At 49.6% G+C, this 25,331-nt stretch overlaps 1 protein-coding gene across 1 annotated transcript in view; it reads right to left on the reverse strand.

Annotated features, from left to right (window-relative positions):
- The window catches only part of LOC140184967 (dixin-like), a 182,656-nt gene that overhangs the window by 43,915 nt on the left and 113,410 nt on the right, over positions 1 to 25,331 (reverse strand). The window contains exons 9-12 of the mRNA XM_072238207.1: positions 19,582 to 19,691; positions 7,226 to 7,377; positions 2,767 to 2,856; positions 2,599 to 2,652 (exon numbers count right to left, since the gene is read on the reverse strand). Of these exons, the coding sequence (XP_072094308.1) occupies positions 2,599 to 2,652; positions 2,767 to 2,856; positions 7,226 to 7,377; positions 19,582 to 19,691 (406 nt within the window). The remainder of the gene's footprint in view (positions 1 to 2,598; positions 2,653 to 2,766; positions 2,857 to 7,225; positions 7,378 to 19,581; positions 19,692 to 25,331) is intronic.

The following is a 25,331-nucleotide window of genomic DNA, read 5'->3' on the forward strand; positions in this document are numbered from 1 at the left end:
GTGACCTGCAGCTGATGGTCTGTGTCTCTGTGACTGTGACGTGCAGCTGATGGTCTGTGTCTCTCTGACTGTGGTCTGTGTCTCTGTGACTGTGACCTGCAGCTGATGGTCTGTGTCTCTCTGACTGTGGCCTGTAGCTGATGGTCTGTGTCTCTCTGACTGTGGCCTGTAGCTGATGGTCTGTGTCTCTGTGACTGTGGCCTGCAGCTGATGGTCTGTGTCTCTCTGACTGTGGCCTGTAGCTGATGGTCTGTGTCTCTCTGACTGTGGCCTGTAGTTGATGGTCTGTGTCTCTCTGACTGTGGCCTGTAGCTGATGGTCTGTGTCTCTGTGACTGTGGCCTGTAGCTGATGGTCTGTGTCTCTCTGACTGTGGCCTGTAGCTGATGGTCTGTGTCTCTCTGACTGTGACCTGTAGCTGATGGTCTGTGTCTCTGTGACTGTGGCCTGTAGCTGATGGTCTGTGTCTTTCTGACTGTGGCCTGCAGCTGATGGTCTGTGTCTCTCTGACTGTGGCCTGTAGCTGATGGTCTGTGTCTCTCTGACTGTGGCCTGCAGCTGATGGTCTGTGTCTCTGTGACTGTGGCCTGTAGCTGATGGTCTGTGTCTCTGTGACTGTGACCTGCAGCTGATGGTCTGTGTCTCTGTGACTGTGGCCTGCAGCTGATGGTCTGTGTCTCTCTGACTGTGGCCTGTAGCTGATGGTCTGTGTCTCTGTGACTGTGGCCTGTAGCTGATGGTCTGTGTCTCTCTGACTGTGGCCTGCAGCTGATGGTCTGTGTCTCTGTGACTGTGGCCTGTAGCTGATGGTCTGTGTCTCTGTGACTGTGACCTGCAGCTGATGGTCTGTGTCTCTGTGACTGTGGCCTGCAGCTGATGGTCTGTGTCTCTCTGACTGTGGCCTGTAGCTGATGGTCTGTGTCTCTCTGTGACTGTGGCCTGCAGCTGATGGTCTGTGTCTCTGTGACTGTGACCTGCAGCTGATGGTCTGTGTCTCTGTGACTGTGACCTGCAGCTGATGGTCTGTGTCTCTGTGACTGTGGCCTGCAGCTGATGGTCTGTGTCTCTCTGACTGTGGCCTGTAGCTGATGGTCTGTGTCTCTCTGTGACTGTGGCCTGTAGCTGATGGTCTGTGTCTCTCTGACTGTGGCCTGTAGTTGATGGTCTGTGTCTCTCTTTGACTGTGGCCTGCAGCTGATGGTCTGTGTCTCTGTGACTGTGGCCTGTAGCTGATGGTCTGTGTCTCTGTGACTGTGGCCTGTAGCTGATGGTCTGTGTCTCTGTGACTGTGGCCTGCAGCTGATGGTCTGTGTCTCTGTGACTGTGACCTGCAGCTGATGGTCTGTGTCTCTGTGACTGTGACCTGCAGCTGATGGTCTGTGTCTCTCTGTGACTGTGACCTGCAGCTGATGGTCTGTGTCTCTCTGTGACTGTGACCTGCAGCTGATGGTCTGTGTCTCTCTGTGACTGTGGCCTGTAGCTGATGGTCTGTGTCTCTCTGACTGTGGCCTGTAGCTGATGGTCTGTGTCTCTCTGTGACTGTGGCCTGTAGCTGATGGTCTGTGTCTCTGTGACTGTGGCCTGTAGCTGATGGTCTGTGTCTCTCTGTGACTGTGGCCTGCAGCTGATGGTCTGTGTCTCTGTGACTGTGGCCTGTAGCTGATGGTCTGTGTCTCTGTGACTGTGGCCTGTAGTTGATGGTCTGTGTCTCTGTGACTGTGGCCTGTAGCTGATGGTCTGTGTCTCTGTGACTGTGGCCTGTAGCTGATGGTCTGTGTCTCTCTGACTGTGGCCTGTAGTTGATTAGCTCCTGCACTGGCTCTATCAGTGGGAACAACTTTCCTGCCTCTATCTTATCTATCCGCTATTTTATATGCTTCTATAAAATCTCCTCTCATTCTTCCGAGTTCCAGGCGACCCAATCTCTCCTCAAAGTCTAACCCCCTCATCTCTGGAATCAGCCTGGTGAACCTCCTCTGCACGGCCTCCAAAGCCAGTCTATCCTTCCTCAAGTAAGGAGACCAGAACTGCACGCTGTGCTCCAGGTGTGGCCTCACCAGTGCCCTGTAGGGTGGCAGCTTGCGCGTCACCCTCCCTTTAGGAAATACCGCAACTCTCTCTGCCCCCTGACCCTCGCCGCACACCTTCACCAGAAGGACTACAACGTTCAATGCAGCGGTGCGAATCTCACTGTAGCCGGGAGATAAAATCCCCCTCCCCCACCACGCGCGCTCGTGGAACCTGTTTGGCTGAAGGACGCATCAGGCCGACGTGCAATGCCAACACTGCCAGGGCCCGCGTAGCGGCCGGCACGACGCTACGGCAGCCCGGGGCGTCCGAGTTCGGAGTTCAAAGGTCCTCCCTGGGGTTGGGGGGGGGGAATGTGCAGGTTCTCTCCAAGCGCTGCAGTTCATCGGTCATTGTACGTTGACCGGTGAACAAGCCCGGGTTAAATCTCGGCCAGGCTCGGGTTGTTGGGGGGCGTTGCTGGGTGGCGTAGCAGTAAGGCCTGTTCCCCGCCTTCTCTCATAGTTAGATCAAATAAGATAAACAATCTTAAACATTTCTGAGGCAATACAGAAGTAACAATGGTCCGTACCTTTAGCTCCTGGCATTCGTCCATGCTGAGATCCAGCCGGCTCTTGATGATGACCTGATGGACAGGGGGGCAAGAGATTAACCGTCAGGCGCCTGTTGAAGCCCACGAGGGTGAGCTGACGCGGAGCAAACGCTCTGCGCGCGTGGCCGGTTGCCGGGCGACACCTACCAGCTGCTCCTCGGCGCCGGCTCCCTGCTCGCTGAGGGGGAACGACCCTTCCTGCTCGTCCTCGGGAAGCGAGCCGTTCAGCAGCAGCCCCTGGCAACGAGAGGCAGCGCGAGTCAACAGGGTTTCACATAACATGGGCACTCAGCGAGACACGTTCACGAGGCGCGAGGATCAGATTTCTGCAGTGATTACACACAATTGCAGCCTGGGCTGAGTGAGTCTGGGAAACCGATAGGGGCAGGAACTTCAGCTGCAACTGTTTTGTCACAGAAAGTGAGCATTTCTGGTACCACAACTTCAAAGTAAATTTATTATTAAAATACATATACATCAACATCAACTCTCCCTCGAAATTCCCACAGCTGCGCAGACCAAATACTGCTCGAAGCAGGACATTTTTACACGGCCCGAAAACTGCGTGCACTTCAAATGCTCTGTTTTTGTAATCTGCATACTGTGAATATTTAGAATGAACTTTGAAAAATCACATACTGTACCTTCGATTTTGTTTATTAATTGAAAGGTACTTTACTCTATACTTTATTGTCCCCAAACTGATACTACAACGTACAATCATCACAGCGATATTTGATTCTGCGCTTCGCATTCCCTACAAATCGATAGTAAATATTAAAAATTTATATTATAAATCATAAATAGAAAATAGAAAATGGAAACATAGAAATCTACAGCACATTACAGGCCCTTCTGCCCACAATGTTGTGCTGACCGTGTAACCTACACTAGAGACTGTCTAGAATTTCCCTACCGCATAGCCCTCTATTCTTCTAAGCTCCATGTACCTGTCCAGGAGTCTCTTAAAAGACCATATTGTATCCGCCTCCACCACCGTCACCAGCAGCCCATTCCACACGCTCACCACTCTCTGTGTGAAAAACTTAGCCCTGACATCCCCTCTGTACCTACTCCCCAGCACCGTAAACCTGTGTCCTCTCGTGGCAGTCATTTCAGCCCTGGGAAAAAAGCCTCTGACTATCCACACGATCAATGCCTCTCACCATCTTGTACACCTCTATCAGGTCACCTCTCATCCTCCGTCGCTTCAAGGAGAAAAGGCCGAGTTCACTCAACCTTTTCTCATAAGACATGCTCCCCAATCCAGGCAACATCCTTGTAAATCTCCTCTGCACCCTTTCTATGGTTTCCTCATCCTTCCTGTAGTAAGGCATCCAGAACTGAGCACAGTACTCCAAGTGGGGTCTGACCAAGGTCTTATGAAAATGCAGTGCAAACAATACTTTGTTAGCATTTTCTAGCAGCGTCCAATTCCAGCTGCGTGGCAACGTGCGCGCGAGCATTTCGGCTATTGTGCGGCCACGCACCCACAGCACAATGGTCTCCATATACAACAAGATTTATTTTCTTGTGGATGTTCGCGGTAAATACAACACAAATGAATCAGCGAGAAAATGTACCTAACAGAGCAGAAAGACAAGCAATATGCAAAAGGCAACTAACTGTGTAAACACACAAAAAAAATAAATAAGCAATAAATATCGAGAACCTGAGATGATGAGTCCCTAGGTTATGGGAACAGTTCAGTGATGGGTAAGTCACGCTGAGTGAAGTTATCCCCACCGGTTCAAGACCCTGATGGTTGAGGGAATATCGTGAAAATTGACTTGTCCAAAGTACATGCTCGATCACCTCAAAAGTTTAATACCGTTAACCCACACCACCAGGTTCAGGAACAGTTATTACCCCTCAAACATCAGGAAGGAGGTACAGGAGCCTCAGGATCCACACCACCAGGTTCAGGAACAGTCATCACCCCTCAACCATCAGGAAGGAGGTACAGGAGCCTCAGGACCCACACCACCAGGTTCAGGAACAGTTATTACCCCTCAACCATCAGGAAGGAGGTACAGGAGCCTCAGGTCCCACACCACCAGGTTCAGGAAGAGTTATTGCCCCTCAACCATCAGGCTCCTGAACCAGAGGTGATAACTTCACTCAACTTCACTCACACTAACACTGAACTCTTCCCACAAACTTTGGATTCTCTTAAGGAGGTACAGGAGTCTCAGGTCCCACACCACCAGGTTCAGGGACAGTTATTACCCCTCGACCATCAGGAAGGAGGTACAGGAGCCTCAGGACCCACACCACCAGGTTCAGGAACAGTTAGTACCCCTCAAACATCAGGAAGGAGGTACAGGAGCCTCAGGACCCACACCACCAGGTTCAGGAACAGTTATCACCCCTCAACCATCAGGAAGGAAGTACAGGAGCCTCAGGACCCACACCACCAGGTTCAGGAACAGTTATCACCCCTCAAACATCAGGATGGAGGTACAGGAACCTCAGGTCCCACACCACCAGGTTCAGGAACAGTTAGTACCCCTCAAACATCAGGAAGGAGGTACAGGAGCCTCAGGACCCACACCACCAGGTTCAGGAACAGTTATCACCCCTCAACCATCAGGAAGGAAGTACAGGAGCCTCAGGACCCACACCACCAGGTTCAGGAACAGTTATTACCCCTCAACCATCAGGAAGGAGGTACAGGAGCCTCAGGACCCACACCACCAGGTTCAGGGACAGTTATTACCCCTCAACCATCAGGAAGGAGGTACAGGAGCCTCAGGACCCACACCACCAGGTTCAGGAACAGTTATTACCCCCTCAACCATCAGAAAGGAGGTACAGGAGCCTCAGGACCCACACCACCAGGTTCAGGGACAGTTATCACACCTCAACCATCAGGAAGGAGGTACAGGAGCCTCAGGACCCACACCACCAGGTTCAGGGACAGTTATTACCCCTCAACCATCAGGAAGGAGATACAGGAGCCTCAGGACCCACACCACCAGGTTCAGGAACAGTTATTACCCCTCAACCATCAGGTTCTTGAACCAGAGTGGACAACTTCACTCACCCCAACACTGAACTGTTCCCACAACCTACGGACTCACTTTCAAGGGCTCTTCATCTCACGTTCTCGACGTCTATTTATTGTTATGACTGATCTTCCATTGTACTCACTCAGTCTGTTGCCTCTTGCACACCGGTAGCTTGTAGAGAGTGGCCTGTCTTCGAGCCTACGGTATGGCTTGTACTTACCGTGAATGCCCACCAGAAAACGGGTCTCGGGGTTGAACATGGCAACATATATGTACTTTTGGTAATAAAAGCACTTTGAACTTCGATCTTTAGAATTGAATAAAACTAATCTAGATGTACTTTTATTTTCTAAGTGCCACTAGCCAGTGTTACACAAAGCCCCAGAATTAACGAGTGCCTGCTAACTGGAGGGTGATAATTTACGGAGGGGAGGAGAAGATGGTGGCTCAACGCAGCGTGCGCGGCCGCTCCGAAATGATATCGTATTTGTTAAGTAGGATGCCGTACACAATCCTGATTTGAGGGAGACGGACGTGAGAAGCACGGAGGAACATCTGGAGAAACTTCTGAAATGCCCGCTTCGCTGCCGCTGCTACTGTGCGATTGAGAATCTCCGGAGGGAAAGGCCCCAGATCCTCGGCTTTGCCTATTGCCTGTTGCCGGGGCCGGGGTCGAAGCGCTCGGCAGAGATGGTGCTCAGTGCTCAGTGTCAGAGGACTGGTCGGAGGCTCGAAGTTTTGGGACGGACTCAGAGTCGGACTGTGGTCCGGTGCTTCCAATGGTGCTGCATCGGCAAGTTTGTGGCGCTGGAAGTTCATGGCAGCGAGAGTTTCTCCCTTCAACCGTCTGTGTGAGATGATGGGACTTTCGAGAGACTTTGAGACTTTTTTTTTACTGTGCCCATGGTCTGTTCTTCATCAAGTTACGGTATTGCTTTGCACTGTTGTAACTATATGTTATAATTATGTGGTTTTTGTCAGTTTTTTTAGTCTTGGTTTGTCTTGTGTTTCTGTGATATCATTCTGGAGGAACAAATTGTATCATTTCTTAATGCATGCACTACTAAATGACAATAAAAGAGGACTGCGCGTCCTCATAATCTAGTCTAATTTATGTGCTTATTTATTTGTTTATTTAGCGTTACAGTGCGGAATAGGCCGTTCCCGCCCCAGCTAACCCGCAACACCCCTCTCCCGGACAATCCTGATTTTACCCTAACCTAATCACAGGGCTATTCACAATGACCTATTAACCGAACCGGTACGTCTCTGGACCGTGGGCGGAAACCGCAGCACTCGGAGGGAACCCAAGCATTCCATACAGAGAGCCCTTACAGAGGACGCCGGAAACGGACTCTGAACTCTGACGACCACACCCCCCTCCCTCCTGAGCTGTAATGATGTTGTGGTAATCTCAAGGCTACTGTGGCGATGCCCAGTGAGTTTAACTTCACAGACACGAGATGCTTTGACAACACCTACCATGTGAAGATCAGTAGCACCTCAACGTGCCGACGTTTCTGATTTTAAAATTACTCCCGCCTTGGTACATATAAATGAATTACCAGTCAGCGGGGCAGTGTTACTCCCCATACCTGTAGGATGGAAATCATCTTCCTGGCTTCCTCCATCTCCTTCCCGAGCTGGTCCTGCTGGTCCAGCAGCTGGTCCTCCCAAAGGGACTGACTGTCATTCAGGAACGACTTCCCACAGTTTGTAGACATCCATGGGGATTCAACGGTGTCGTCTGCCAAAGGAATATGCAACAATCAAAATAAATTCCCTCGTTTGCAGACATTGGCGTTTACTTTCCCCCCGGAACACCACTCTCTAAAAGTGCTTTCCGGTCCTTTTCCTAAGATGAAAACAACGCACTGAGTAACTTCCTTTTCACTCTCCCCCAAAGGGCCAGCACCTTACCAAAGCAAGGCAGGAGAGTTATCTGAGGTTGTGGATTTCAATGACAAAAACAAGGCAACAAACAAGCCCCCTTTCTAACCCTCGCACCTCCAAGCCCAGGACAGGCCACGTCTGGGCGTCTAGACCTCGGCCCCGGACTCCCAGGCCCTCAGACGTCGAACTGAATTGACGTTGTCACCGACACATGCACGAGGACCAAAAATATTTGTTACACCTCCGTTCAAATGTGCAATGATCGTAGTTTTATATCTTATACTTTATTGTCGCCAAACAATTGATACTAGAACGTACAATCATCACAGTGATATTTGATTCTGCTCTTCCCGCTCCCTGGATTACAAATATTAAATATTAAAAATAGTTAAAATTACTAAATATTAAACATTTAAATTATAAATCATAAATATTATGATTATATTTATAATAAATATTATGTACAACAGGATAGCCAATAGATCATAGAAATACAGTTGTGTCAGCGTGAGTTGATCAGTCTGATGGCCTGGTGGAAGAAGCTGTCCCGGAGCCTGTTGGTCCTGGCTTTTATGCTGCGGTACCGTTTCCCGGATGGTAGCAGCTGGAACAGTTTGTGGTTGGGGTGACTCGGGTCCCCAGTGATCCTTCGGGCCCTTTTTACACACCTGTCTCTGTAAATGTCCTGAATAGTGGGAAGTTCGCATCTACAGATGCGCTGGGCTGTCCGCACCACTCTCTGCAGAGCCCTGCGACTGAGGGAGGTACAGTTCCCGTACCAGGCAGTGATGCAGCCAGTCAGGATGCTCTCAGTCGTGCCCCTGTAGAAAGCTCATCAGGCTCCAATCACAGGAACCGCCCATCGTGGATTTCGGCTTTGAAAGCCCGACTCGCACGGACCTCCGATCCCCGGGGACCCAGGTCCTCGCGAGTCGTCGGACTTTGGTCGTGGACTTTGCCAGGAGACCCGCCTGTGAGAGGGTGGGCAGGGGAAAAGGGGCCTCTTTTTGCCACTGCTGTCCTGTTTCGACTCGGGGACTTTGAGACTTTTTTTTTACCGTGCCCATGGTTTGTTCTTCATCAAATTATGGTATTGCTTTGCACTGCTGTAACTATATGTTATAATTATGTGGTTCTGTCAGTGTTAGTCTTTGGTCTGTCCTGTTTTCTGTGATATCACTCGGGAGAAACATTGTATCATTTCTTAATGCACGTATGCATTTCTAAATGACAATAAAAGAGGACTGAGTGTTCTCATAATCTAATTCTGCTCCTATTTCTTACCGTCTGGTCATATTGCTTACTATTATGTTCTATATTCGCTGCTTTGTGGGTTCTTTTTTTCTCTTTCTATAAAAGCAGCAGCGTTTTTGCCAGCTTCCTGTGCTGGATCGCTACCGATTGCCTGATCAACAGAAAGTATCAGCTTAATGAGCCATTTAGCTCACCCTGCCGACACTGGGAAGCCAGAGCAACATACACACACACACACACACAAAGTGCTGGAAGAAGTCAACAGGTCAGGCAGCATCTACGTGTAATGCCCTGCCAAAGGTTTCACCGCTAACGGTGTAGGGTATTTCACGCCTAACGCCCTGGTTCACAGTTTTACCGCTATGCTGTAGGTATTTCATTCTGGCACTTCTGTAAGAGCTGCTTGTTCTGCTTTCGGCCTGCTTGGGTTTGAGCTGAAGATCAGGGATGATCTGGAACGTGTGCCGTCCAATCAGGATGGTGGGGAACTGGGGGGGGGGGAGGTGGCGGGAGGTTTTCCTGGTGAGGGGCACCAAGGTTGGTCTTGGGGCTTTTGCTCGGCAGGAGATGAAGAGAGAAGACGCTGGAGAGAACAAGTTGTAGGATTCGACCCGGAGTGGGACAGTGATTCGGTGAAGCCAGGGGCCAAGATCAACTGAGGATCGGTGAATATGGTGAAACGCTGAGCTCCAACTTGGGCACGTTTGACTATTTTAATTAAAATGGGCCCTTTTCTCTTTGTTTTTCTTACTAACCCTTTAGTTAAGATTCATAAATATAATTGCAGTGCACTGTCTGGGTACAAATCACACGGCATCCACACAAACCAGGGGTTTGGAGTGGGACAGCCGTCTCAATCTCACCGGTTTGGTGGGACTGGAGTGTGTCTTCCCTGGACCTATGCAGCCAAGGAACCCGGAGGGGTTTCACATGTAATGGTCTTTCTGTAGAGGCAGTGTTTGGGTCATTGTTAGGGATAAGGGGAGCTTAGGAATGTGAGCCATCCAATCAAGAGAGATGGCTGAGGGAGTGGGTTTTTTTCTGTGCCTGACACCGATGTGGGTCTTTGTCTTTATTCGGCTGGAGATGAAGAGAAAAGACGCTGGAGAGAACCGGTCATAGGATTCGATCCAGTGGGGACCGCTCTCTCCCCTCTCCTTTCCCCTTTTCCCAAACATGATTCCCCCTCTCCCTTCCCCTTTTCCCAACCATGATTTCCCATCTCCCTTCCCCTTTTCCCAACCATGATTCCCCTCTTCCTTCCCCTTTTCCCCACCATGATTCCCCTCTCCCTTCCCCTTTTCCCAACCATGATTCCCCCTCTCCCTTCCCCTTTTCCCCACCATGATTCCCCTCTCCCTTCCTCTTTTCCCAACCATGATTCCCCTCTCGCTTCCCCTTTCCCAACCACGATTCCCCTCTCCCTTCCCCTTTTCCCAACCATGATTCCCCATCTCCCTTCCCCCTTTCCCCACCATGATTCCCCTCTCCCTTCCCCTTTTCCCAACCATGATTCCCCCTCTCCTTTCCTCTTTTCCCAATCATGATTCCCCTCTCCCTTCCCCTTTCCCCAACCATGATTCCCCCTCTCCTTTCCTCTTTTCCCAACCATGATTCCCCTCTCCCTTCCCCTTTCCCCAACCATGATTCCCCTCTCCCATCCTCTTTTCCCAACCATGATTCCCCCTCTCCCTTCCCCTTTTCCCAACCATGATTCCCCATCTCCCTTCCCCCTTTCCCCACCATGATTCCCCTCTCCCTTCCCCTTTTCCCAACCATGATTCCCCCTCTCCTTTCCTCTTTTCCCAACCATGATTCCCCTCTCCCTTCCCCTTTCCCCAACCATGATTCCCCTCTCCCATCCTCTTTTCCCAACCATGATTCCCCCTCTCCCTTCCCCTTTTCCCAACCATGATTCCCCTCTCCCTTCCCCTTTTCCCAACCATGATTCCCTTCTCCCTTCTCCTTTCCCCAACCATGATTCCTCTCTCCCTTCCCCTTTTCCCAACCATGATTCCCCTCTCCCTTCCCCTTTTCCCAACCATGATTCCCCTCTCCCTTCCCCTTTTCCCAACCATGATTCCTCCTCTCCCTTCCTTTTCCCAACCATGATTCCTCCTCCCTTCCTGTTTTCCCAACCATGATTCCCCTCTCCCTTCCCCTTTTCCCACTCTCAGTCCACAACAGAGACCCGTATCAGAATCAGGTTTATCATCACTCACATATGTCGTGAAATTTGTTTTTTTTCTGTGTGGCAGCAGTACAGTGCAAAACATAAAATTACTACAGTACTGTGCAAGAAGTCTGAGGCACCCTAGCTATACACATACACACACACACACACACACCACATAATGTAGTATCACTACAAAGAAATTAACAAATAATTAGGTGCATTTATGACACAAGTTAAAAAGTAAACTGTATAACACTATTGACGCTTGTTACGTGATGAGACCCCGGCAGTGACAGGGAGCTCAGTTGTCCTACGGCCCCAGGGAAGAAGCTGTTTCCCATTCTTACAGTCCTTGTCCTAATGCTACAGTATCTCCTGCCTGATGGTCGGGGTGGGTCAAAGAGATGGGTGGACGGATCAGTAACGATGCTAAGTGCGCTGCGCGCACAGCGCTCCTGATAAATATCTCTAATGGGTGGAGGAGGGTTAAGAGGGTGATGGGTGAACCCTACTAACTGAAACAAAAAAAAACCCAACTAACAAACAAAAAAAACGAGGAAAAAAAACCCATTTGGAGCACAAACCCGGAGCTATACGCCATACAAGCTTCCATTAAAAAAAAAGACATCAATCTGCCAACCAAATCCATTTACCCAAGGATCAGAAGGGGACCATCTTAATTAACTCAAATCGAATGATAGTAGCGGGCAAAAGAGCCCCACCTTTTCTCAAAGTCAAATTGAGGATCAAAAGTTCGACTTCTGATTTTTTCCAAACTAAGACATAACATCACCTGAGAGAACCATTGTATCAAAGTGGGAGCTAGAACATTCCACAGATTCACTACTCTCTGGCCCAGAAAAATATTCCCCCTTACCTCTGTTCTAAAGAGTCGCCCCTCAATTTTAGGCTGTGCCCTCTAGTTCTGGATAACCCCCACCAGAAAAAACATCCTCTCCACATCCACCTTATCAACATTTGGCATGTCCCAATGAGATCCCCACGCATTATTCTAGATTCCAGTGGGTACAGGCCCAAAGCTGCCAAACGCTCCTCCTACGTTAACCCCTTCCTTCCCGGAATCGACCCCGTGAGCCTCCTCTCGACTCACTCAAATCACTTACGGGACGCGGACGTCACCAGCAAGGGCTGCCATCTGCCGCCCTAGCTCAACCGTCTTGTGAAGGCAGCTAGGACTGGGGGGGGCACGGTCTCGCGGGGCGGCTGGCACGATGCCACTGCAGCGCCGGCTCTCGGATCAGGGGGCGGGGGGGGGTCCGATTCCCGTCGCTGCCGGCCAGGAGTTCGCACGCTCTGTCCCGTAACTGCGTGGGTTTCCTCCAGGTGCTCCCGGTTCCCCCCCACCACCACAGTCCAAAGACGCACGGGTCAGGGTTAGTAAGTTGCGGGCGCGCTACGTTGGTGCCGCAAGCTTGCCGGGCTGCCCCTCCTCCCACCGCCAGCGCACTCCCGGCGCATTTGATTTGACGCAACCACCACGGTTCTCCGAACGTTTCGACGTGACGGACAGAGTTCAGCTTTTCATCAAAGGTGGCAGCGCGCCATGCTCACATCACCGCGACCTCGCTGATAAAACGCTGCGGGCAGGGAGTTAACCCCGCTGTGCCTGGACAGAACGGGAGACTGCTGCACTCCCGGGGAGCTGTTCGTCCTCAGTAGGAAGGCGTACGGCGTGTTGGCCTCCGCCAGTCGGGGGACTGAATTCAGGAGACGTGGGTTGAGGGAAGAGAACCTCTAGCCCCGCCAAACCTGTGTGATTGTGACGTGCCCGATCCCAGCCCAAACTCCGGTTTGTGTGGGTGCTGTGTTATTTGTTACCCTGTTACAGATTAACGCCAGGAAATAACAGACAGAACACTGCATACGATTAAAGGAATTATATTGATGAATCTTAACTGAAGGGTTAGTGAAGAACAACAAAAAGAAAAGGGCCCGTTCTAATTAAACAGTCAAACGTGCACCAAGTTAGAGCTCATCTTGAACTCTCACTCCCGCGCTGGGATCTTGGTCAACATGAAAACTCACACACATTGCCTTCCGAACGTCGCTCGCAATCCATCTCGAGCAAACAGGTCTCCCACCAGATCGTAGACTGCGACCAGTTCTCCCCAGCGAATTCTCTCTTCGTCTCCTCTCGAACGAAAGCCCCCAAGCCCAAATTGTCCCTCTCCAAGAAAAACCTCCCGCTAATTGGACGGTACACATTCCACATCGTCCCTGATCTTCAACAGTAACCCGATCAGACTGAAAGCAGACAGACTGCTCTCACAGAACTGCCAAAATGAAATACCGACAGCACAACAGGAAAGATGCACACCAGGGCACTACACGAGATAACACTGCAGCTCCATAAAACTCTGGTTAGACCACACTAGGCGGGAGGAGAAGATGGCAGCGCGACGCAGCTCTCTGGTGAAATGATGTATCTGTTAAGTAGGGGCTGTGAACAATTCTGATTTGATGGAGACAGACGTGAAAGCACAGAGGAACATCTGGAGAAATTTCTGAAATGCCCAGTTCGCTGTCGCTGTTACTGGGCGATCGAGAATCTCCGGAGGGAAGGCCCCAAAATCCCCAGCTTTGCCTGCTGCTGGCGACCAAGGCTGAGGTCGAAGCGTTCGGATAGAGATGGTGCTCGGTGCTCGGTGTCAGAGGGCTGATCAGAGGCTTGAAGATTTGGACAACTCAGAGTTGGACTGTGGTCAGGCATGGCAGGGAGAGTTTTCTTCCTTCTCCCGGCTGCGTGAGATGTGGGACTTTCGAGAGACTTTGAACTTTTTTACTGTGACCACGGCCTGTTCTTCATCAAGTTATGGTATTGTTGCACTGTTGTAACTATATGTTATAATTATGTGGTTTTTGTTAGTTTTTTCAGTCTTGGTCTGTCCTGTGTTTTGTGATATCACACCAGAGGAATATTGTATCATTTCTTAATGCATGGATTACTAAATGACAATAAAAGAGGACTGAGTGTCCTCATAATCTAATCTAAACTTGGAATACTGTGTTCAGCGCTGGTCGCCTCGTTATGGGAAGGATGTGGAAGCTTTAGAGACACTGCAGAAGAGATTTACCAGCATGTCTTATGAGGATAGGTTGAGCGAGCTCGGGCTTTTCTCCCTGGAGCGAAGGAGGATGAGATGACGAGAGAGCTGTGTAAAAGACAGAGATCCAGTGGGACATTTTCCCACGGTGGAAATGGCTGATATGCGGGGGCTGTAATTTGAAGGTGAATGCAGGAAAGTATGGGGCGGGGGGTGGGGGGGATGTCCGAGGTAGCTTGAGCAAGCTCGGGCTTTCCTCTTTGGAGTCACAGAGGATGAGACGCGAATGATGAGAGGTACAGACAGAGTGGACAGCCAACACCTTGCTCCGGGGGCAGAAACGTTTAATGTGAGGTGCCATCAGTTTGAGGAGATTCGAAGAAAGGACTCTTTGATAGGCATGTGGATGACAGAAAAATGGAGGGCTATTGGGAGGGAAGGGTGGGGGTGATCTTGGAGTAGGTTAAAGGTTCAGCACCACATTGTGGGTTGAAAGTTTCAAGTTCCTGGGTGTCAAGGTCTCTGAGGGTCTAACCTGGTCCCAACATATCGATGCAGTCATAAAGAAGGCAAGACAGCAACTATACTTCATTAGGAGTTTGAAGAGATTAGGTATGTCAACAAATACAATCAAAAACTTCTACAGATGGCACCGTGGAGAGCATTCTGACAGGCTGCATCACTGTCTGGTATGGAGGGGCTACTGCACAGGACTGAAAGAAGCTGCAGAGGGTTGTAAATCTAGTCAGCTCCATCTTGGGCACTGGCCTACAAAGTACCCAGGACATCTCCCTGAAGGCAGCGTCCATTATTAAGGACCCCCATCACCCAGGACGTTCCCTCTTCTCATTGTTACCATCAGGGAGGAGGTACAGGAGCCTGAAGGCACACACTCAGCGATTCAGGAACAGCTTCTTCCCTTCCGATTCCGATTCCGATTCCCAAATGGACGTTGAAGCTTTCGACACCATTTCACTTTTTTGAAGACACAGTATTTCTGTTTTTGCATATTTTTTAATCTATTCAATACACGTAAATGATTTACCTGTTTATTTATTATGTTTTATTTTATTTATTTTTTTCTTTCTCTGGTAGATTATGTATTGCATTGAACTGCTGCTGCTAAGTTAACAAATTTCATGTCACGATAATAAACCTGATTCTGATTCTGTGCTGTTCTATGTTCGAGTTGGCTGCCGGTGACGAGTCGGTGTTGGGACCGCTTCTTTTCACGTTGTACGTCAATGATTTGAACAGTGGAACCGATGGCTCTGCGGCCAAGCTTACGGGCGACACCCAAGGCAGGTGGAGGGGCAGGGTGGTGTTGAGGAAGCAGGGAGGCTACAGAAGGACTAGGAGAACGGGCAAAGAAGTGGCAGATGGAATACAATGCCGGGAAGTGTAACGTTGAGCACTTTGGCAGAAGGAATAAAGGCACAGACCATTTCTGAAACAGGGAGCAAGTCTGAGGCGCGAAAGGACTTGGGAGGCCTCGTGCAGGATCCCCTAAAGGTTAACTTGCAGGTTGAGTTGGTGGTGAGGAAGACAATGTGAGCATTCATTTCAAGAGGACCAGAATATAAAAGCAAGGATATAAAACCAAATATGAAAGCTGAGGCTTTATAAGGCACTGGTGAGGCCTCACTGGGAGTATTGTGAGCGATTTCGGGCCCTTTATTTTAACAGGATGTATCGACGTTGGAGAGGGTTCTGAAGTCATTCAGAAGAATGGCTCGGGAAGGGAAGGTGAGCGAGTGATGGCTCTAAGCCTGCACTTGCCGGCATTTAGAAGAATGAGGGAGGAGGATCTCATTTAAACCCATTGAATGCTGAAAGGCCTAGATAGAGTGGATGCAGAGAGGTTGTCTCCTATGGTGGGGAGTCTAGGATCAGAGAGCACAGCCTCAGAATAGAGGGACGCTGCTTTAGAACGGAGACGAGGAAGAATTTTTTTTTTAGCCGGGGTTGGGGTGGTGAATCTGTGGAATTTATTGCCGTGGAAGCTGTGGAGGCCAGGCCATTGGGAACACTTAAAGCGGATGTTGACAGGTTCTTGATTAGTCAGGGCGTCAAAGGTTACAGGGAGAAGGTAAGAGAGTCGGGTAGACAGGGACAATAAGTCAGCCACGATGGGGTGGTGGAGCAGACTTGATGGCCTGAATGGCCTGGTTCCACTTCTACATCTTGTGGTAAGATGCTTTAAGTTCCTTGGCACACACATCACCAAGGACCTCACGTGGTCTGTACACACCGGCTGTGCTGTGAAAAAGGCACAACAGCGCCTCTTTCACCTCAGACAGGTGAAGAAGTTTGGTGTGGGCCCCCAAATCCTAAGAACTTTCTACAGGGGCACAATTGAGAGCATCCTGACTGGCTGCATCACTGCCTGGTACGGGAACTGTACCTCCCTCAGTCGCAGGACTCTGCAGAGAGTGGTGCGGACAGCCCAGCGCATCTGTAGATGTGAACTTCCCACTGTTCAGGACATTTACAGAGACAGGTCTGCAAAAAGGGCCCGAAGGATCATTGGGGACCCGAGTCACCCCAACCACAAACTGTTCCAGCTGCTACCATCCGGGAAACATAAAAGCCAAGACCAACAGGCTCCAGGACAGCTTCTTCCACCAGGCCATTAGACAGGCTGACACAACTGTATTTCTATGTTACACTGACTGTCCTGTAGCACATACTATTTATTACAAATTACTATAAATTGCACATCGCACATTTAGACGGAGATTTTAAAAAGATTTTTTACTCCTCATGTATTTTGAAGGATGGATGTAAAGAAGTCGGTTCAGTTCAGTCCTAATCCTGACCAGTGTCAGGAAAGGGTCACTTCGGGGTCAGAGGAATGGTGATGGGGGTCTAAGTCCACAGCTCCCTGGGGAGAGGGAACACAGGGGAATAGTGTGGTGGCCTACGGTCGAATGACCTAATTCTACTCCTGTGTCTCATGGTCTGATGCAAGATTAAGCCACGTATTTCACGAGGAGCTGCGAACACGGTGACGTGCCCACACTGACATCTAACTGATCACCGGAGAGTCACCCCCGCGTCGCCTCAGCTTCCGCGAGGGGTCACGAAATTCAGTTGCCACCCTGGACCACCACCTCAGCTGCTGGCGTGGCCAATCCCCCTCCTAACCATCGTCTTTTTTTTCAACCAACACCCACAAAACGCTGGTGGAACGCAGCAGGCCAGGCAGCATCTATAGTAAGAGGTACAGTCGACGTTTCAGGCCCAGACCCTTCGTCAGGACGAACGGAAAGAAGAGATAGCAAAGATTTGAAAGTGGGAGGGGGAGGGGGAGATCCGAAATGATGGGAGAAGACGGGAGGGGGAGGGATGGAGCCAAGAGCTGGACAGTTGATTGGCAAAAGGGATATGAAGCTGGAGAAGGGAGAGGATCATGTGACGGGAGGCTTAGGGAGAGAGGAAGGGGGAAGGGAGCCCAGAGGATGGGCAAGGAGTTATAGTGAGAGGGACAGAGAGAGAAAAAAGAAAGAAAGAAAAAAAGGGAAAAAATAAAAAAGAGTAAATAATAAATAAGGGATGGGGTAAGCGGGGGGATATTAATGGAAGTTTGAGAAGACAATGTTCATGCCATCAGGTTGGAGGCTACCCAGTCGGAATATAAGGTGTTGTTCCTCCAACCTGAGTGTGGCTTCTCCAGCTTCGTATCCCTTTTGCCAATCATCTGTCCAGCTCTTGGCTCCATCCCTCCCCCTCCTGTCTTCTCCTATCATTTCAGATCTTCCTCCTCCCCCTCCAACTTTCAAATCCCTTACTAGCTCTTCTTTCAGAAAGTCCTGACGAAGGGTCTCGGCCCGAAACGTTCACTGTACCTCTTCCCAGAGATTTCACCAGCATTTTGTGTGTGCGTGTGTGTGTGTGTGTGTGTGTTGCTTGGATTTCCAGCATCTGCAGATTTCCTCGTGTTTGCATCTTCTTTTTAATGTCGCCTGGACTCACCTCAGTGCGGTGGGGGAGGGGCGGGCTCTTGTCCAATTGGACATTCGTCCTGGGAAGCCTTTGTGAAAACTGACGCTATTTGCATGTCACCTGGTCCGCGTGATCCTCGGGCTCTGTCGAGGTCAATAGACAATAGACAATAGGTGCAGGAGTAGGCCATTTGGCCCTTCGAGCCAGCACCGCCGTTCACTGTGATCATGGCTGATCATCCACTATCAGTATCCAGTTCCTGCCTTATCCCCATAACCTTTGATTCTGCTATCTTTAAGAGCTCTATCCATCTCTTTCTTGAAAACATCCAGAGACTTGGCCTCCACAGCTTTCTGGGGCAGAGCATTCCATATATCCATCACTCTCTGGGTGAAAAAGTTTTTCCTCAACTCTGTTCTAAATGGCCTACCCCTCATTCTTAAACTGTGGCCTCTGGTTCTGGACTCACCCATCAGTGGGAATATGCTTCCTGCCTCCAGCGTGTCTAATCCATTAATAATCTTATATTTTTCAATCAGATCCCCTCTCAGCCTTCTAAATTCCAGTGTATACAAGCCCAGTCGCTCCAATCTTTCGACATATGACAGTCCCGCCATCCCGGGAATTAACCTTGTGAACCTACACTGCACTCCCTTAATAGCAAGAATGTCCTTCCTCAAATTTTGAGACCAAAACTGCACACAGTACTCCAGGTGTGGTCTCACCAGGGCCCTGTACAGCTGCAGAAGGACCTCTTTGCTCCTATACTCAACTCCCCTTGTTATGAAGGCCAGCATGCCATTAGCTTTCTTCATAGCCTGCTGTACCTGCATGCTTGCTTTCAGTGACGGACGTACAAGAACACCTAGATCTCATTGTGCTTCCCCTTTTCCTAACTTGATCCATTTAGATAATAATCTGCCTTCCTGTTCTTACCAAAGTGGATAACCTCACATTTATCCACATTAAACTGCATCTGCCCACTCACCCAACCTGTCCAAGTCACCCTGCATTCTCATAACATCCTCCTCACATTTCACACTGCCACCCAGCTTTGTGTCATCGGCAAATTTGCTAATCTAACTTTTAATTCCCTCATCTAAATCATTAATATATATTGTAAACAGCTGCGGTCCCAGCACTGAACCCTGCGGTACCCCACTGGTCACCGTCTGCCATTCCAAAAGGGACCTGTTAATCGCTACTCTTTGTTTTCTGTCAGCCAGCCAATTTTCTATCCATGTCAGTACTCTGCCCCCAGTACCATATGCCCTAATTTTGCCCACTAACCTCCTATGTGGGACTTTATCAAAGGCTTTCTGTAAGTACAGGTACACTACATCCACTGGCTCTCCCTTGTCCATTTTCATAGTTACACCCTCAAAAAATTCCAGAAGATTAGTCAAGCACGATTTCCCCTTCGTAAGTCCATGCTGACTCGGACCGATCCTGTTACTGCTATCCAAATAGGTCGAAGGAACAGAAGCCAGAGCGGGTGGACAATACGTTTCAATGCGCGGATGGTCACTGCCCAAGGAGAAATCTCTCCCCGCTCCCCCCACTCACGGACAGAACCGGTGGTAAATAGTAAGCGCAGGACAGGTGAAGTTCGTCTTACCAGGCCTGAGTTCCCATTCCTCCTTCTGGGACGACAAATCCAACCCTTCATCCAGCCGGCTGCTGACAGATTCCGGCTTGGCGCTGTTTGTCGGACTGGCGGAGCTGACGCTGAAAAAAGACGAGGCTCTTTAGTTCCGGCTCCACCGCGGCTGTCGGTTTGCCGTGAGAGCGATCAGGCCGCGAACTTCACCGGGCAACGCGCACGGTGACATTTCAGTGCCGAGCACCGCCGACACCCCCCCCCCCCCGTCCACGGCAAGCGGGGGTTCCCAGTGGTCAGCCATTTTAACCCCATTCCCCGTTCCCATTCCGACAGGTCGGCCCGCTACCTCCTCCTCTGCCTTGGTGAGGCCACTCCCAGGGTGGAGAGGCAACACCTCATACTCCATCTGGGTAGCCCCCAACCTCATGGCATGAACATCGATTTCTCCAGCTTCTTGTAATTGTATCCCCTCCCCCTTCCCCTCTTCTTCACCTCCCCCTGGTGTCCCTCCTCCTTCCCTTTCTCCCATGGTCCACTCCCCTCTCCGATCAGATTCCTTCCTCTCCAGCCCTTTACCTTTCCCACCCATCACCTCCCCCTGGTGTCCCTCCTCCTTCCCTTTCTCCCACGGTCCACTCTCCTCTCTGATCAGATTCCTTCCTCTCCAGCCCTTTACCTTTCCCAGCTATCACCTCCCCCGGTGTCTCAATTCACCCCCTCCCTTCCCCCGGTCTCACCTCTCCACCGGCCGGCTTGCACACCTTTTCCTCCCCCTCACCTTCTGACTGTGGTGCCTTGCCCCCTTCCTCTCCAGTCCTGACAAAAGGTCTCGGCCTGAAATGTTGGCTGGTTATTCCTCTCCATAGATGCTGCCTGACCTGCCGAGTTCCTCCAGCATTTTATAACCATATAACAATTACAGCACAGAAACAGGCCATCTCGGCCCTTCTAGTCCGTGCCGAACTCTTACTCCCACCTAGTCCCACCGACCTGCACTCAGCCCATAACCCTCCATTCCTTTCCTGTCCATATATCTATCCAATTTAACTTTAAACGACAACATCGAACCTGCCTCAACCACTTCTGCTGGAAGCTCGTTCCACACAGCTACCACTCTCTGAGTAAAGAAGTTCCCCCTCATGTTACCCCTAAACTTTTGCCCTTTAACTCTCAACTCATGTCCTCTTGTTTGAATCTCCCCCACTCTCAATGGAAAAAGTCTATCCACATCAACTCTATCAATCCCCCTCATAATTTTAAATACCTCTATCAAGTCCCCCCTTAACCTTCTACGCTCCAAAGAATAAAGACCCAACTTGTTCAACCTTTCTCTGTAACTTAGGAGATGAAACCCAGGTAACATTCTAGTAAATCTTCTCTGTACTCCCTCTATTTTGTTGACATCTTTCCTATAATTCGGTGACCAAAACTGTACACAATACTCCAAATTTGGCCTCACCAATGCCTTGTACAATTTCAACATTACATCCCAACTCCTATACTCAATGCTCTGATTTATAAAGGCCAACATACCAAAAGCTTTCTTCACCACCCTATCCACATGAGATTCCACCTTCAGGGAACTATGCATCATTATTCCTAGGTCCCTCTGTTCTACTGCATTCTTCAATGCCCTACCATTTACCATGTATGTCCTATTTTGATTAGTCCTACCAAAATGTAGCACCTCACACTTATCAGCATTAAACTCCATCTGCCATCTTTCAGCCCACTCTTCTAACTGGCCTAAATCTCTCTGCAAGCTTTGAAAACCTACTTCATTATCCACAACTCCACGTATCTTAGTATCATCTGCATACTTACTCATCCAATTTACCATCCCATCATCCAGATCATTTTGTACGTGTCACTTTCAGCGTCATTCAATTTATCTTTTAATAATTATTTAGAGATACAGGGCGGAACAGGACAATTCTGCCCTTCAAGCTGCACCCCCCCCCCCAGAAAGCCCCTGACTTACTCCTGTCCTGATTACAGGACCTTTTACAGCTAACCTACTGTGGGAGGAAACCAGAGCACCCAGAGGAAACCTCTGCAGTCACGGGGGGAGGGGGCGTAGAGACTCCTTACAGAGGACACTGGGATTGAACTCTGACCTAGCGGTTGGACTTACCGCTACGTTACCGTGGTGCCCCAATCACGACAAGACACAGAAGCACGCCAAGAATAATTCAAGGAAGAGGTACAGTCGACGTTTCAGACCGAGACCTTTCCCCAGTTAGTCCTGACGAAAGGTCTCGGCCTGAAACGTCGACTGTACCTCTTCCTAGAGATGCTGCCTGGCCTGCTGCGTTCACCAGTAACTTTGATGTGTGTTGCTTGAACTTCCAGCATCTGCAGAATTCCTCGTGTTTGCAAGAATAATTCAAGCTTTTCCCATCATTGGGTTGCTACCAAGCCAAAACATGCAAGTCCAATGCCCTCTTCTTTAATATTTCAAAGCCAATGTCCATTCAATAATTAAACAAAAAGCTGCCAATTATTTGTCAGTACTTTAGCAACTGCTGGCAAGCCAAGAGTATATTTTTTTACAGAATTCTTCTGGATCATATTTTCTGATATTCTGCACTTTGGAAAAGTCCAAGGCACATATATACAGTTAGGGAGTTGTAGGAATTTTATGTATTGCACTATACTGCTGCGAAAAAAAAAAACAAATTTCATGACATACATGAGTGATGATAAACCTGATTCTGATCTGGGTCTCTACTGGGGACTGAGAGTGGGAAGAGGAGGCAGGGAGAGGGAAAAAGGGGAAGGGAGTGGGGAGCACCAGACAGACGATCTGTAATAATCAATAAACCAATTGTTTGGGATCAAATGACCTTGTTTGGTGTCTCAGGGCTGGGTGTGTCTACACCCCTACCCCGATTCTCTTTCTCTGCCACCCGTCCCCACACCCCTCCCACGGGCGCTCCACCCTCGCCATTCCCAACATCCTTTACTCCCGCCAGGTTCACAAACTCGCTCTCCGCTCCACGTTGACCAATGCAGTCCTGTCCAAAACCCGAGCGATATATGTGCGCCCAAGACACTTCAGGCAGCATCTATGGAGAGGAATAAACAGCCAAGGTTTCAGGACGAGACCTTTTGTCAGGGCTGGAAACAGAAGGTGGGGGGAGGGAGAGGTGCACAAGCTGGTAGCCCTGTATGTTACAGGAAATATTTATCCTCCACCCAACAAACTGGGCTAAACCCAATACAAAAAGTAGTGGATACGGCCCAGTCCAACACGGGTAAAGCCCTCCCCACCATTGAGCACACCTACACAGAGCATTGTTGCTAGAAAGCAGCATCCATCATTGAGGGCCCCCACCACCCCGGGCACGTTCTCTTCTCACTGCTGCCATCAGGGAGGAGGTACAGGAGCCTCAGGACCCACACCACCAGGTTCAGGAACAGTTATTACCCCTCAACCATCAGGAAGGAGGTACAGGAGCCTCAGGACCCACACCATCAGGTTCAGGAACAGTTATTACCCCTCAATCATCAGGAAGGAGGTACAGGAGCCTCAGTACCCACACCACCAGGTTCAGGAACAGTTATTACCCCCTCGACCATCAAGAAGGAGGTACAGGAGCCTCAGGAGCCACACCACCAGGTTCAGGGACAGCTATTACCCCTCAACCATCAGGAAGGAGGTACAGGAGCCTCAGGACCCACATCACCAGGTTCAGGAACAGTTATTGCCCCTCAACCATCAGGAAGGAGGTACAGGAGCCTCAGGGGACACACCACCAGGTTCAGGAACAGTTAGTACCCCTCAAACATCAGGATGGAGGTACAGGAGCCTCAGGACCCACACCACCAGGTTCAGGAACAGTTATTACCCCTCAACCATCAGGAAGGAGGTACAGGAACCTCAGGTCCCACACCACCAGGTTCAGGAAGAGTTATTACCCCTCAACCATCAGGAAGGAAGTACAGGAGCCTCAGGACCCACACCACCAGGTTCAGGAACAGTTATTACCCCTCAACCATCAGGAAGGAGGTACAGGAGCCTCAGGACCCACACCACCAGGTTCAGGAACAGTTATTACCCCTCAACCATCAGGAAGGAGGTACAGGAGCCTCAGGACCCACACCACCAGGTTCAGGAACAGTTATTACCCCTCAACCATCAGGAAGGAGGTACAGGAGCCTCAGGAGCCACACCACCAGGTTCAGGAACAGTTATTACCCCTCAACCATCAGGAAGGAGGTACAGGAGCCTCAGGACCCACACCACCAGGTTCAGGAACAGTTATTACCCCTCAACCATCAGGCTTTTGAACCAGGGGGGATAACGTCACTCACCCCAACACTGGACTGACTCCACAACTCATGATCCTGATATATATTGCTTTTTTTTTTGTGCTTGTGCAGTTGGTTGTCTGTCTGTCCTATTGGGTGCGGTCTCTCATCGATTCTGTTGTGTTTCTTTGTACTTACAGTGACTGCCCACAAGAGAACGAATCTCAGGGTTGTACATGATACTTTGTACTTTGAAAGTAAACTTACTATGAAGTTGGAAAAAGGTCCACTGCACTATATTCATTGATTTTTTTTTCGGACTCTAGGATTCGACTACAGAAAACATTATCCAGCTATTTCTCCCAAAAAGAGTATATATGTATGTGGATGATATTATCTGAAAGGCACTCCTTTACGCTCTAGGACAATTTTCCTTCTACAAGTCAAGTCATGTCAAATTTATTTATAAAGCACATTTAGTCATAGTAATAGTCATAGTCATACTTTATTGATCCTGGGGAAAATTGGTTTTCATTGCAGTTGCACCATAAATAATAAATAGTAATAAAACCATAAATAATTAAATACTAATATGTAAATTTTGCCAGGAAATAAGCCCAGGACCAGCCTATTGGCTCAGGGTGTCTGACCCTCCAAGGGAGGAGTTGTAAAGTTTGATGGCCACAGGCAGGAATGACTTCCTATGACGCTCTGTGCTGCATCTCGGTGGAATGAGTCTCTGGCTGAATGTACTCCTGTGCCCAACCAGTACATTATGTAGTGGATGGGAGACATTGTCCAAGATGGCATGCAACTTGGACAGCATCCTCTTTTCAGACACCACCGTCAGAGAGTCCAGTTCCATCCCCACAACATCACTGGCCTTACGGATGAGTTTGTTGATTCTGTTGGTGTCTGCTACCCTCAGCCTGCTGCCCCAGCACACAACAGCAAACATGATCGCACTGGCCACCACAGACTCGTAGAACATCCTCAGCATCGTCCGGCAGGTGTTAAAGATGTTAAAAACAACCCATGTTGACCAAAGTGCTGTACAATCCATAACAGGTAGCTAAAATCACAAATACAAGAAACACAGATATAAACAACAGGGCACACAGCTCATAGGCACAGAATAAACAACACATGAGCCAAAAATCAGGCACATCAGGAAGATTGAAACACTAGTGAATAAAGGTAAGTTTTGAGGCTGGATTTAAAAGAATCAATGGGGGGGTTTTGAGCCTGGAGTTAAAAGAGTCAATGGAGGGGGCAGATCTGATAGGGATACAAAGCTAGTTTGAGCATCTCTGCGGCCTGTCTATTGATAGAAACAAACCCTCCCACCTGCGACTCACTGTACAACCTGCCTCCTGCAGAACAGCATATTTCCCAACACGCGCCAGAGACAATAAAACCAAATTCGGATTGCGATTCGCCTGGACCTGCCCAGCAGCTCAGTGAAACCGCACAATTCCAGCAGCCAACAAGCCAAGGGAGACATTGTGAAG

This window comes from Mobula birostris, chromosome 20 (assembly GCF_030028105.1).
Source record: "Mobula birostris isolate sMobBir1 chromosome 20, sMobBir1.hap1, whole genome shotgun sequence".
In the NCBI taxonomy this organism is placed as follows: domain Eukaryota; kingdom Metazoa; phylum Chordata; class Chondrichthyes; order Myliobatiformes; family Myliobatidae; genus Mobula; species Mobula birostris.